This window comes from Nicotiana tomentosiformis, chromosome 2 (assembly GCF_000390325.3).
Source record: "Nicotiana tomentosiformis chromosome 2, ASM39032v3, whole genome shotgun sequence".
Classification (NCBI taxonomy): Eukaryota; Viridiplantae; Streptophyta; class Magnoliopsida; order Solanales; family Solanaceae; genus Nicotiana; species Nicotiana tomentosiformis.
This window is the reverse complement of record NC_090813.1, coordinates 39,043,235-39,054,992: the sequence shown is the minus strand read 5'-3', so window position 1 is coordinate 39,054,992 and position 11,758 is coordinate 39,043,235. Positions and strand designations below refer to the sequence as shown.

Here is an 11,758-nt window from a genome sequence, read left to right as displayed (position 1 = left end):
GTCAGTAAGACGAAGTAAAAGAATGTTGGCAGTATTTAAGCATGTATCACATAAGGTCATACAATAATTCACTTCCTAATTTTGGAAACTTCATTGTGCGTGAGGTAGGCCTAAGTGACACATAGACTTGGAGAAAATTTATGCCAATGTTTGCTTCATTTCATTAGTGAGAATATAAGCCAATCAATCTTTCACTAAATAGACAATAATAATAAAGTCACTAATGGCATTAAGCCTTATTACATCAAAATCTAATCTAGAAAGTAGTAAAGGACATTATCTCCTAATCTACTTGGTCCCCGAAGGACCTTCTCCGTGCTTGGATCTCTTGACCCCGTCAATCATGTTCCCCTGATCATGCATGTCCAATAGCAAATAAGCCTTGGCCAGCTTCCCTCCTTCATCATCGTCCATGCCTTGACAATCCCAAAGCCTCTTTTTCATTTTCCCTTCTAGTTCCATCAATCCTTGCTCTAGATATTCTAACCTCTCTGTTGACTTAGTAGCAATCTATTTCCATTCTCTTATCGCCTCCATGTTCATTTTATGTTGTTCCAGATGCTTAGCTTCTGATTCGAACACCCTTTTGCGTAGCCTCTTATACTTCACATGTGCTTCAACCACCTCATCTATGATCCTATATTTCAGATTGACTCCCAGTTTGACATCCCCAGCTATGTCGTCTTCCAACCATGAGAGATAGTAGTACATATGACCGACATGATACCTGTCTGGCTCAATAGCCTCTCATTCCATGATGATCTTTTGGTTCCACATGTGTTGCGCTTCGAACTTGAATGTGAAGACATCGCCTTTGAAATCCGCCTTATACTGAACCATGTTGGAAACCCGAGGTATGAGTTTTTTCCTTCCAGCTTGCCTCATTACCCTTATAGGAGCATAAGGGTAGATGTCTCGCAGCCCGATAAGTATTAAGTGAATAGTTCCTTTTGGATCTGATAATGAACTCACTACTAGGAAACCATTCAAACATCCAATGCAATTGCTCATCTGTCAGATTGCTGAAGAAACGCACCCAACCTACGGTATTTCCCAGCTTTGCAAACCTGTCTAGAATGAATGTCATCTTTTTTGGATGATGACTCACTATGTAGTCATTCAGTGGCCTTCTTAGAATCTCTTGGCGATAATCACCCCTCTGAAAGTGTTCCAACAGCCAAACTTATAGCAAGAGATTACAACCCTCAAATTGTCCGGACCTATGCTTGCACTGATCCAGAGCATGGTTAATCTTAGCTAGAATCATTGGGATGATAGTGTACTTTTGCCCCTCGATGCCATTCATTAAGGTCCTAGCGACCATGGCTAAACGAGTATGAATTCTTCCCCCTTGCATCGGAAAGATCAATAAACCCGTTAGTGCACCCATCCCAAAGAGGTAATGGCTAGCTCCTCATGATGAAGGCGATATGATTTACTATGCCCATAACGCTCATAGAGAAATTCAAAGGGGATGTATTATTTCTTCAGACAGACTAACTCATCACCCAATATTTTTAGAAAACCGCGTGAAATGCGATTATCTGGCACCAATAATCCTGGACTATTCCATGGTATGGCGAAATCCCCTATATCTTCCAGGAGAGGAGTCATTTCTATATGGCCAAATCGAAAAACGACTCTCTTCTCACCCCAGAACATGGTAGCAGTCTCGATCAGTTCCCTGTTTGGTTGAATGTTCAGCAAAGATGGCAGGTTACCCAATACCCTTCTCACATGATTTCTATCACAAGGCGCAAAGTCATTCCACCAGTCAATTAGAAAAAGGCGGGATATTCTGGACCATACTGAACTTGGGGATTTCGTGTTTCATTTTTTCCAAACAAATAAAAGTTAGCCCTTTCCCCCTCCAAATTCGGCTATTTACGCAATAGTGATCAACATGTTGGAACGTTTTCTCCAAGTAATGCACATAGTATGGTGGTGTCCTTTGGGATTATGGAAATCCTGTTGAACTTCGGACAAGGTCCATTTAAACGGGTTGGTACATCAATGATGTCTCAATCCATACTAGGTTTAGCATGATTCATATACAGTTCAAATCGGAGTTTGGTTTTCTTGAAAGGTCTAGACTGGTACTCTCAAGTGGACAACTTGAGAGGGAAAGGCACGAGACCATCGGTGGTTGATCGACTAGTCTACTGCAAATAAGCCTTTCCAGTTTAAAAGGGTATTTTTAGAAAAGCACAGACACTCATCAAGTGCACCTATGTTGATAACATGCGCGAGTGAAGTATGATGTGGAGCATGCTTTTTGCAGAAATAGTAACATGTTGCCAAATATCTGCATGTTAAAAGTGTATAAAACAGTAAATAATATGGTAAAGATGAATAAGAGGAGGAAAAGAAGAGAAAAGAAAGGAAAGACAAAAGAGAGAAGTCAATTTATCTCATGAAAATGTGCGAGAACGTAATGGAGCAGATAGGGAAATAGGGATGGGAGAGTCATGATATAGCAGTCTTAGACAAGATGAAGGAAACGGGGAGATGACGTACATATCATAGCAATTTAGGCAAATAAAGGGAAATAAAGGAGGGGATGTACATGTCATAGCAAATTAAACAAAAAAAGGAAGATAAGGAAGGGATGTATATGTCATCAAATATATCTTTTAATCCACATAAGTCAACTTCGTTATGGTAAGAGCCTAAGTGTAAATCCCTAGCAGAGTCGCCATTTTGTCGCGCCCCATTTTCTCGCGAAAGCGGGTTTTGACATGTGACAACTCTTTTAAATGGGTATTAAAAGAGAAGAGCACCACCTAACGATTTTAAAGGTGTGTTAGGACACCTATTTACAAATAACTCTGATTTGACTAGTCTGTGCCACCAAAGATCGGGTAAGGGCTCAAGTTACCTAAAAGAGAAGGTGTTAGGCACTCTTCGAAGTCCACAACTGTGGGTCCCGATCGAAATTTACACTATGCGGATTATAGGATTACAATTGTCCTAAGCGATCATATAAGTGAAGGAGGACATGGAATTTAAAGGTTCTATTATGAACACGTGCAAAGGTAATCGGGCAATAATTAGACTATATAAATAACCAATACAAGACTTTAGAGGTTACAAGGTATAACTATATTCGATGACTAAATGTGAAGAGCAAACATATAAAAAGGGGGGTCCTAAGTTTTTTAGCCTAAAGGATCACCCCGTGCAACATAAATAATAAATTGCAACTCCCTTGAGGTGGGGGTTGCTCATATTATTCAGCGGGCACAGACTATCAACTCCTATTACCCGATTACTATGTTAAAGTTGTTTACCTAAAGGCGCTCTAATTCAATTCTAGGTCGTGTCCTATGTGTGCATTACCCATCCCATGCCTATGGTCCAGGAGGCTTTGGACCTACTATTAGGTGATTCTAGACTCTACTTAGGATGCTAAAAAATGATAAAACTAGCACACATTCAAATCATATAAGACTTCACATAAAGACAATAAAAGGCTCAAGTTAACCTCCACACATAGACAGCAAATGCACGCGGCAGATTAGGCAGTAGACAATTTTTATAATTAAGACACATTAGAGTCGTTAAGTCCTATAGGCATGATCTCTAGTTGTTTGCGCAATGAGGCAGTGAAACGATCCCAGAATTCCGAATTACCAGTGCTGATTTTTATAGACATGCTTCTTAGGCAGGTGACAGTATCCTATAAGCAGGATCTCTAATAGTTGACAATTGAAACATGTTGAGCAAGTGAAGTTCTTGGGTTCCTATAGGCATGTTTTTATCAGTGTACAGAAATAAAGTATGTCAACGAGATAGCAAATAAATCATTAAGACCCTATAGGCATATTTTCTACCCCTTTTATGCAAGAACAGAGTATACCCGTTTTCCCCAATTTTACTAACTCCCCAATTGTTTGTTTACAAATTATTACAGGCCCAAAATAAAGAATACATGCTCAAATATTACAAACTAAAGTGAGTACAGGCCCACTAGGTGGAGCAGGCCCAGAGAAGAATAACCCAGCAACTTCGAGGTCTTCAGTAATCTTATTCTTCACACAAAATAGCAAACCCAGATCTCGGTACACCCCAGGACATTAGAGTGTATCAATTGCATAACTCGAACTTAGACACATACCCATACCAGGTCTGAAAGGGGGAACTAACTTACCCAGCAATGCCAAACTTAACCATACGAGTAACAAATTGTACATAGAATTGATCAAACAACTTGAAGTCCGCACACTTAGTTCTTAGGACTGCAAGTAGCAGTAGTTTAAACCATAGCATATAGACAAGATCACATGGAGTTATATACATAAGATGCTATGTTTTAGGAATAAGTTCAAAATGGCAGAGTGGAACATCACAAGCTAACAAACAATCCCATGTATGGTTTTAGAATAGAATATGATCTAAGATCAACTTAAATAACTTTAGACACAAGATTTTGATAGAAGAACCTTGCAGAATTTTAGATAGAAGCAAGTGAAATAGGGGTTTTTACATGGAAGTTCCTAGCACGAGAGTCTAATACAAGTAGGATCAGATTCTAGAATTCCTAGGCAATATTGAAGAACACAAGATTGAGCAGGAATGGGAACACACTTAAAATTTGCAAGTAGCGGGGAAACATGTTTGACTAATAACTCGAGAAGAATTAACTTTAAGAAAACATTAAGTCCTACTTGAACGATTCAACAAGAATTAGAACACATTCAGGACATGAAATTGCTTGTCACAAGAATACAGAACAAGGCAAAGAGCTAAACTCAGAATAGACAATAGCAATAAGTATTCGAGCACACACATTAGGACAACCATGCTTAAGAAAAACATAATCAAGGTAAAAAATAGGCAAGTTCAATTACTAGAGAAGTATAGAGCCTCAAGAATAACTTCAGAGCAGATAATATTGATTCACAAAGGTCTTAGGGACATAAATATACAAAGCAGGAACTCAAACGAAAAGAGAATGAAATTGCAAGGCCCGTAGGTACTTACCAGTTACAGATTAACGAACAAGTAAACAAGGGGAATAATTTTAGCAGCACTCCAATAACCGATAGTAGAAAAGAGTAGCAGAACCCAAAACCCAGTGTGTCAAAGTTCACAAGGGCTTCAGATGAGCCCCGAGCAATGCTCGCACTGGGAAGCTGATAGAACTAACTCCAATGGCCTTGGCTTTCAGCCGGCCAAGAATAAAAAATTTCAGAATAAAATGAGTGACTGAGTGAGAGAGTCTAATCGATTTAAAGAATTGAAAGAACAAACATGGAAAACAATCAATTAAGCATAAATAAGGAAAGAAAATATCACATGCAAATCAAAATCAGTAAAGGAGATGGAGAGTCTCAAACCCTAATTAGGGTTCAATCATCTGAAAAACAATTCAAGAGTGCAAATCGCTCTTTGTTGAGCATATATAGATGGAATAACGCCCAAAATCAAAGATTTGAGTCATTCTAATCTGATCTCGGAAGTGATACTTGCCAAACTTAGGCAAGTATCTATGTAACACCATAAATGGGCAACCAATGATGAGAGAAGATTAATAAGGTAAGTATATCATAGGCAGATTCCATCTCTAGGTTGGAATCGGAGAGGAACTAAGCAGCAACAGCTAGGGTTTCTCAGAGAAGAAGAGAGAGTAGAGAGGATTTAGGGGCGGCGACTTTAGGAGAGTGGGTCTTTCGGGTTTGGATTTGGTTAATTAAAGATGAGAGGGGGTCTGTGGGTCGTTGATCTCTGAGATCAACGACTGAGATAGAAGAAAAAGTGGGGCGGGTTGTTTAAATCGGGTTGTGACGAGGTTAAATGAAGAGGTTGTTTGGTTTGGGCTGCTGAAGGGTTTAATGGAGATGGGCCAACTGTTTTGGACCTGATTTTGGTCCGAAATTAGCATTATGTTGCGCTATAAATTAAATATACAAAATTTGTTAAAAATAATTTATAAAAAGTAATTAATAAATAATAAAAATATTACTTATGCAGTAAAATAGTTAAAAATAATAGCTTAAAATTATAAAACAAATATAAAAATTCTATTTTAGCATAAATAATGTAGTTATGTATAGAATATAGGCTATTATTGTAAAATTGTATAAGTAGCTTGAAAAATACAAATGTAATTATATAAAAATGAAGTAAAAAATGTTATGACACATATCTATGTGAAACATAATAAATTTTGATGATTAAGTCATCACAAAAATATTTTGAAAGGATAATTAATAAATATTTGAATAATTTAAATTGCAAAAAAAAAAAATCAATTTTAAAGCCTTAATATTATGAAAAATTACAGAAAGTACTTATACGACTCTTATAAATTGGTGATGATGCAGAAATAATATTTTAAAAGTATATATGATATTTATAAAAATATGAGGACAAAATTGGGTATCAACAGTAGTTATTTCCGGGAAAGGAGATCTGTTTTGTCTGGCCATAGGACATAGAGCATAGAAAAGGTTATTTGCTTGCAATTGTTATTGATATAGAACTGATGCCCTTCATCTTGATAAAAGGTACATGGCCAGCCTATTATGCCACAAGAGATCTACAAGATTTTCATCAGAAATGCATGCATTGTACACTGAGTTTGTGTCATTACTAGTTGAGACAGAAGACTTTTCAATAGAATTCAAAGAAACTTGTATACCTTTATTACTACAAACATGGGAAGGAATGGATGCACTAGGTGCAGAATTACAAGTGTGGTGTGAGCAGTGTACATTATTAATGTTGTGACTATGAGATGGGTGCACTAGGTGCAGAACTATATGTGTGTGATGTAGTGGAGATTTTAGTGACAGCAGAAGTAGAAACATAATTATTCTTTCCTGAACTTGAATAGTGAAAGTAAAGACTACCCTTAGCTTTACCAATCTCCAGAGACCTCCTCAGTAAAAGGCCCTGTAAAAGAATACATGAGAATTTAGTGACTATGATAATGCAATCGGGTTGGACTTTCAATGAATGTACAGAAATCAGATTAAATCTGAAACTGGGCACACATAGTATCACGACCCAAAATCCGCTAAAGGTCGTGATGGCACCTAACACCGCCGTCAGGCAAGCCAACAATGATCTATCAACTCACTTACTTGTTTTAGTAATTGATATCAAAAATTTTCTTTAATTAAATTGTGTGAAATAGATTTTTACAGAGTAACTAATAATATTTACACTATTACAACAACAAACAACCCGTAGGAACTCCCAAAACCTGGTGTCACAAGTGCATGAGCATCAACTAGGAAATATAATAAAATACAACATCTATCTAGAATACAAATTAGACAGGAGAATATAAATAACTCTGATAGATACTCTGCAGGCTGTGGATTGTGACATGAAATGCAGCTCACGGCAAAGTCACCGCAATAGTCGCGCCTCTGCGCCCAAAAGACCATTAGACATATGTGTACCTGCACAAAAAAGTGCAGCAAGTGTAGCATGAGTACGTAAGTCAACGCGTACCCAGTAAGTATCTAGCCTAACCTCAGAGAAGTACTGACGAGGGGTCGACATCAACACTTACTAATGGTCCAATAAGACAAATACAGTAAAAGTAAATAGGTGTGAGTCACAGTAAATAAGCGAAATAACAAGTATAATACGTGGTACAATCCTCCTCTCAGCAATAACTCAAACTCTTATCTAGTAGCTACCTCCTCAATCGGAGTATATATATAGTAGACCTTACCAGATAGGTCTTCACAGTTCAATCAGGAAAAACTCACAGATATTATGGCTTCTTGCCAATTATTACACACGACTTCATAAGAGTATTTTATAGATATGCTGAGGCGTACTATCCGATCCATCATAACATTGCCGAACCATAGATACATCTATTATATTGCTGAGGCGAACGATCCGCTCCCATGAGAGTGTGGTATATAATCCTGCCGAGGCGTACGGCCCGATCCATCATAATGTACGCACTGCCGAGGGTCGAACGGAACGAACCATAGATGTATCTATCCTGCCAAGGCTAATGGCCCGATCTCATTAGAATAAGAAGCTTTGACGGGTCCTCGACCCCACTCATGAATAGTCAGGTGAGTTATAGATTTTTAAGGGAACTTTTTGATGAGAACGCACAACGCGGGAGAATTTCGTAAGGAGAGTACAATTAATTTGTGGCTTATCATGAAGCCGTCAAATCTCTACAATAGCAAGTTTGTCACTCTATGCAAGCCTAGTCTCAAGTTGTAATGTAAAATAGAGGAATTTAATAGGCCAGAGATAACTCAAATAGTACAGTTATAGCATGGCGGGAACCTAAGTCTACCCGGACATAACATGAATCTAGCTACGTATGGACTCTTGTCACCTCATGCGTATATAGTCCCCGCAACAAGTAGCACATAACAAACACATCACCTAGGGATAGTTTCCCCCTCACAGAGTTAGACAAGAGACTTACCTCGCTCTGAAGTTCCATAACCGGCTCCAAAGCCTCTCTAACACTTCAATCCAAATGCCCGTCGATCCAAAACTCTTCAAACAAATGTGCAAACCAATCAAACTATATTCTGATACCCATAGTTAATCATTTTAAACAATTCACAACTCCGCTCGAAAAGTCGATAAAATCAAGCCTCGGGCCCACGTGCCCAGATTCTAAAACATTTCGAAGATAAACTTTACCTATAACACCACGAACTAAAATATATAACTTATTCCAAATTCCATGTCCAATTTCATGGTCAAAATCCAAATATACCAAATTCCAGGTTTTCTACCAAAAATCCCAAATTTCTACTAATTCCCATGTTTAAATCCATATACAAACCATATATTTAACTTGTAATAGGTGGGAATCACTTACCTTGTGTTGCTTGATGAAAATCTCCCCTTGAAGCTCTCCAGAATCATCCCAACCAAGTGAAAATGAAAGAAAATGGGCCAAATCCTGTTCTTAAAAGAACACATTGCCCAACGACCTCTCGCACATGCGGCCACTTGGTCGCTTCTGTGGTTCCGCAGGTGCGGCAAAACTACCGATTCTATAGTCACCCTTCAACCCTCTACCTTCGCATCTGCGGACAAGACTCCGCTTCTGCGGAGTCACACCTGAGACCAAGGATCTTCTTCTGTGGTCCCGCAGGTGCGGCACAAACCTCGCACCTGCGCCTCTAGCCTGCCTCACTCCCTACTAATTTTACGACCACTGGGCCGTATCTGCAATCATGCAGATGAGGGAAAATCTTCGGACCTGCGGCCACTGCCAGTTCCTTCCCATTTCCTTCTTTGAGCTCATCCTCGCTTCTACGACCAAGGCATCGCAGAAGCGATCACACCAGCTGCTGCCCAGCTTTAGCATTTCTTAAGTCCAAAAATAAATCCGTTAACGATCCGAAATCCACCTAAGGCCCTCGGGACCTTAACCAAATATACCAACACATCCCAAAATGCAATATAAACTAAGTGGAAGCCTTAAACCACGTCAAACAACATCAAAATCATGAATCGCGCCTCGAATCAAACTTATAAATTTCCAAATTTCCAAATTTTATATCCTGTGCCAAAACATATCAAATCAACCCGGAATGACTTCAAATTTCGTACACGAGTTACAAATGACATAACAAAGATATACCAAGGCTCGGAACCCTGAACGGAGATTGATAACATCAAAATGCATTTCAAACCAAACTTATGAAATTCTTAAACCTTTAAAATGCCAACCTTTTATAATAAGCGCTGAAATGCTCCCGGGTGATCGGATACTCAACTCAAACATACGTCCAAGTATTAAATCATCATACGAACCTATTAGAATATTCAAATCTCGATTCCGAGGTCATTTACTCAAAGTTAAATCTTAGACAATTCTTCCAACTTAAAGCTTCCGAAATTAGAATTGTTTTTCCAAATCCATCCCGAACTTTCCAAAATTCAATTTCGGCCACACGTACAAGTCAATATACCTGAAGTGAAGCTACTCAAAACCTCAAACCGCAAAATGATGCGCTAGAGCTCAAAACAACACATCAGACTCTTTTCAAAGTGAATTGAGGACTGAGAATCACATCTCCAATTAATGTCACATTTACTTTGTATCCATTTGGTAGAGAGACTAAAAAGAGGTAAACTAGAGTTTTTATGTTACTTAATGAGGCTTTGTTATAGGTCATATGGTTAGTAGCTCCTGAGTCAAGAATCCAGGTGTCAGCATTTGCTTTAAAACTTACATAATATTGTTTACTGGGCTCAACAGAAGTAGTACAGGCAGCCATACCTGCAAAATTTACAGCTCCACCAGTCATGTTGACATTTCCTGAGTTGTCTGCATTGTTTCTATTTTTGAAGCTTTCTAGTATGCTGAGTAGTTGTCCATATTATTCCTTTCTCAATTATTGCATAGCTCGACCTTGTTCCTGAAAGTTTCCACCTTCATCTGCAACACTCATCCCATCATTTGTTGTGTCAAAACCATTTGCTGCTAATTTCTTTCCCTTATTGCCATTAGTATACTTTGAGTTTTGAGGGTATCCATGAAGTTTGTAACATTTATTCTTGGTGTGCCCTGGACTCTTACAAAAATCACAGAATAGTCTAGGCATGTTTCCCATATAGCCTTTTCTATAGTTATTATTTCCAGGAGTGTTCATGTGTTGGTTGTAGTTTGTTTTGAAATTATTGTTCCCTGGACCATTTACATTTAAGGATGTAAATTCAATCATAAGTTGCTTATTATGTGGTTTAACTTCCTTTTTCTTTTCTTCTTGTATGAGAATAGAGAAGGCTTGTGCAATGCTAGGTAGAGGATTCATCATCAATATACTTCCTCTCACCACTGTGTATACCTCATTCAGCCCCATTAAGAACTGTATTAGTCTTCTATCTTGCTTAGCTTTATGCATATTAGTTTTAGCTCCACAAGTACACTAACAACTACATTGTGCATGTGCATTCAATGTATTCAGTTCTTCCCATAACTTCTTTATTTTCGTGTAGTATCCTGTGATGTCCAGAGTTCCTTGACTCAAGTCATTAATTTTCTCTTGAGGTTGATATAGCTTCGCACCATTCGTTTGATCATACCAGTCCTCTAATTCCTGCCATAACTCTTTGGCATCATTCACATATTGTAGACTATCCGCTAGATCCTTTGAAAGAGAATTTAGGATCCATGAAGTCACTATATTATCACATCGTGCCCATTGATCAAAAGTAGCATGTCCAATTGCCGGTTTTTGACATTTTCCTGTGATGAAGCTAACCTTATTCTTCACTGAGAGGGCTCTAAGCACACCTCTCCTCCAAGATCTGTATCCTGTACCATCAAAAGATACAGGCACCAACACTGAGCCGACACTTTCCAATGGATGCATGTACATTGGACTGGTGGTATCTAAGTCATCCTTCTTTGCAGTACTTTCCTTATCTCGAGCCATTGCTCAAATTGTGAATCACATAACAAATGATTGAATCGTGAATTGAAAAATAAGACCACAGTAATAGAGACAACACAAAAAAAACACACAATTCTAAGAGAATTACAGACTGAATTGCTATAAGTTGATAATTTTGAACGAATTTATAGTAGAACACAACTTTGAAGAAAACTCAAAAATTGAATTGCGATCTCGAAGAAAACCTAAATCCTCATTCTGAAATCGTAGAGCTTTAGGGACGAAAATGAAGTAAACAATTGTGAGCTACTTCAATAGATGAAGCCTACGTTCTGATACCATGACAAAATTGACAATTAGCAGAAGAATTTGAGTTGAAACTCAGCTGCCATGGTTGAGATTCATGG

The 11,758-nt window shown here is 38.3% G+C and overlaps 1 protein-coding gene across 1 annotated transcript; it reads right to left on the bottom strand.

The window, feature by feature from the left end:
- Nucleotides 1–10,883: 10,883 nt before the first annotated feature.
- On the bottom strand, nucleotides 10,884–11,393 carry LOC138904646 (uncharacterized). The gene has a single exon (XM_070193153.1). It carries the CDS (start codon nucleotides 11,391–11,393, stop codon nucleotides 10,884–10,886), a length of 510 nt encoding a protein of 169 aa, XP_070049254.1.
- Between the last annotated feature and the right edge of the window lie 365 nt (nucleotides 11,394–11,758).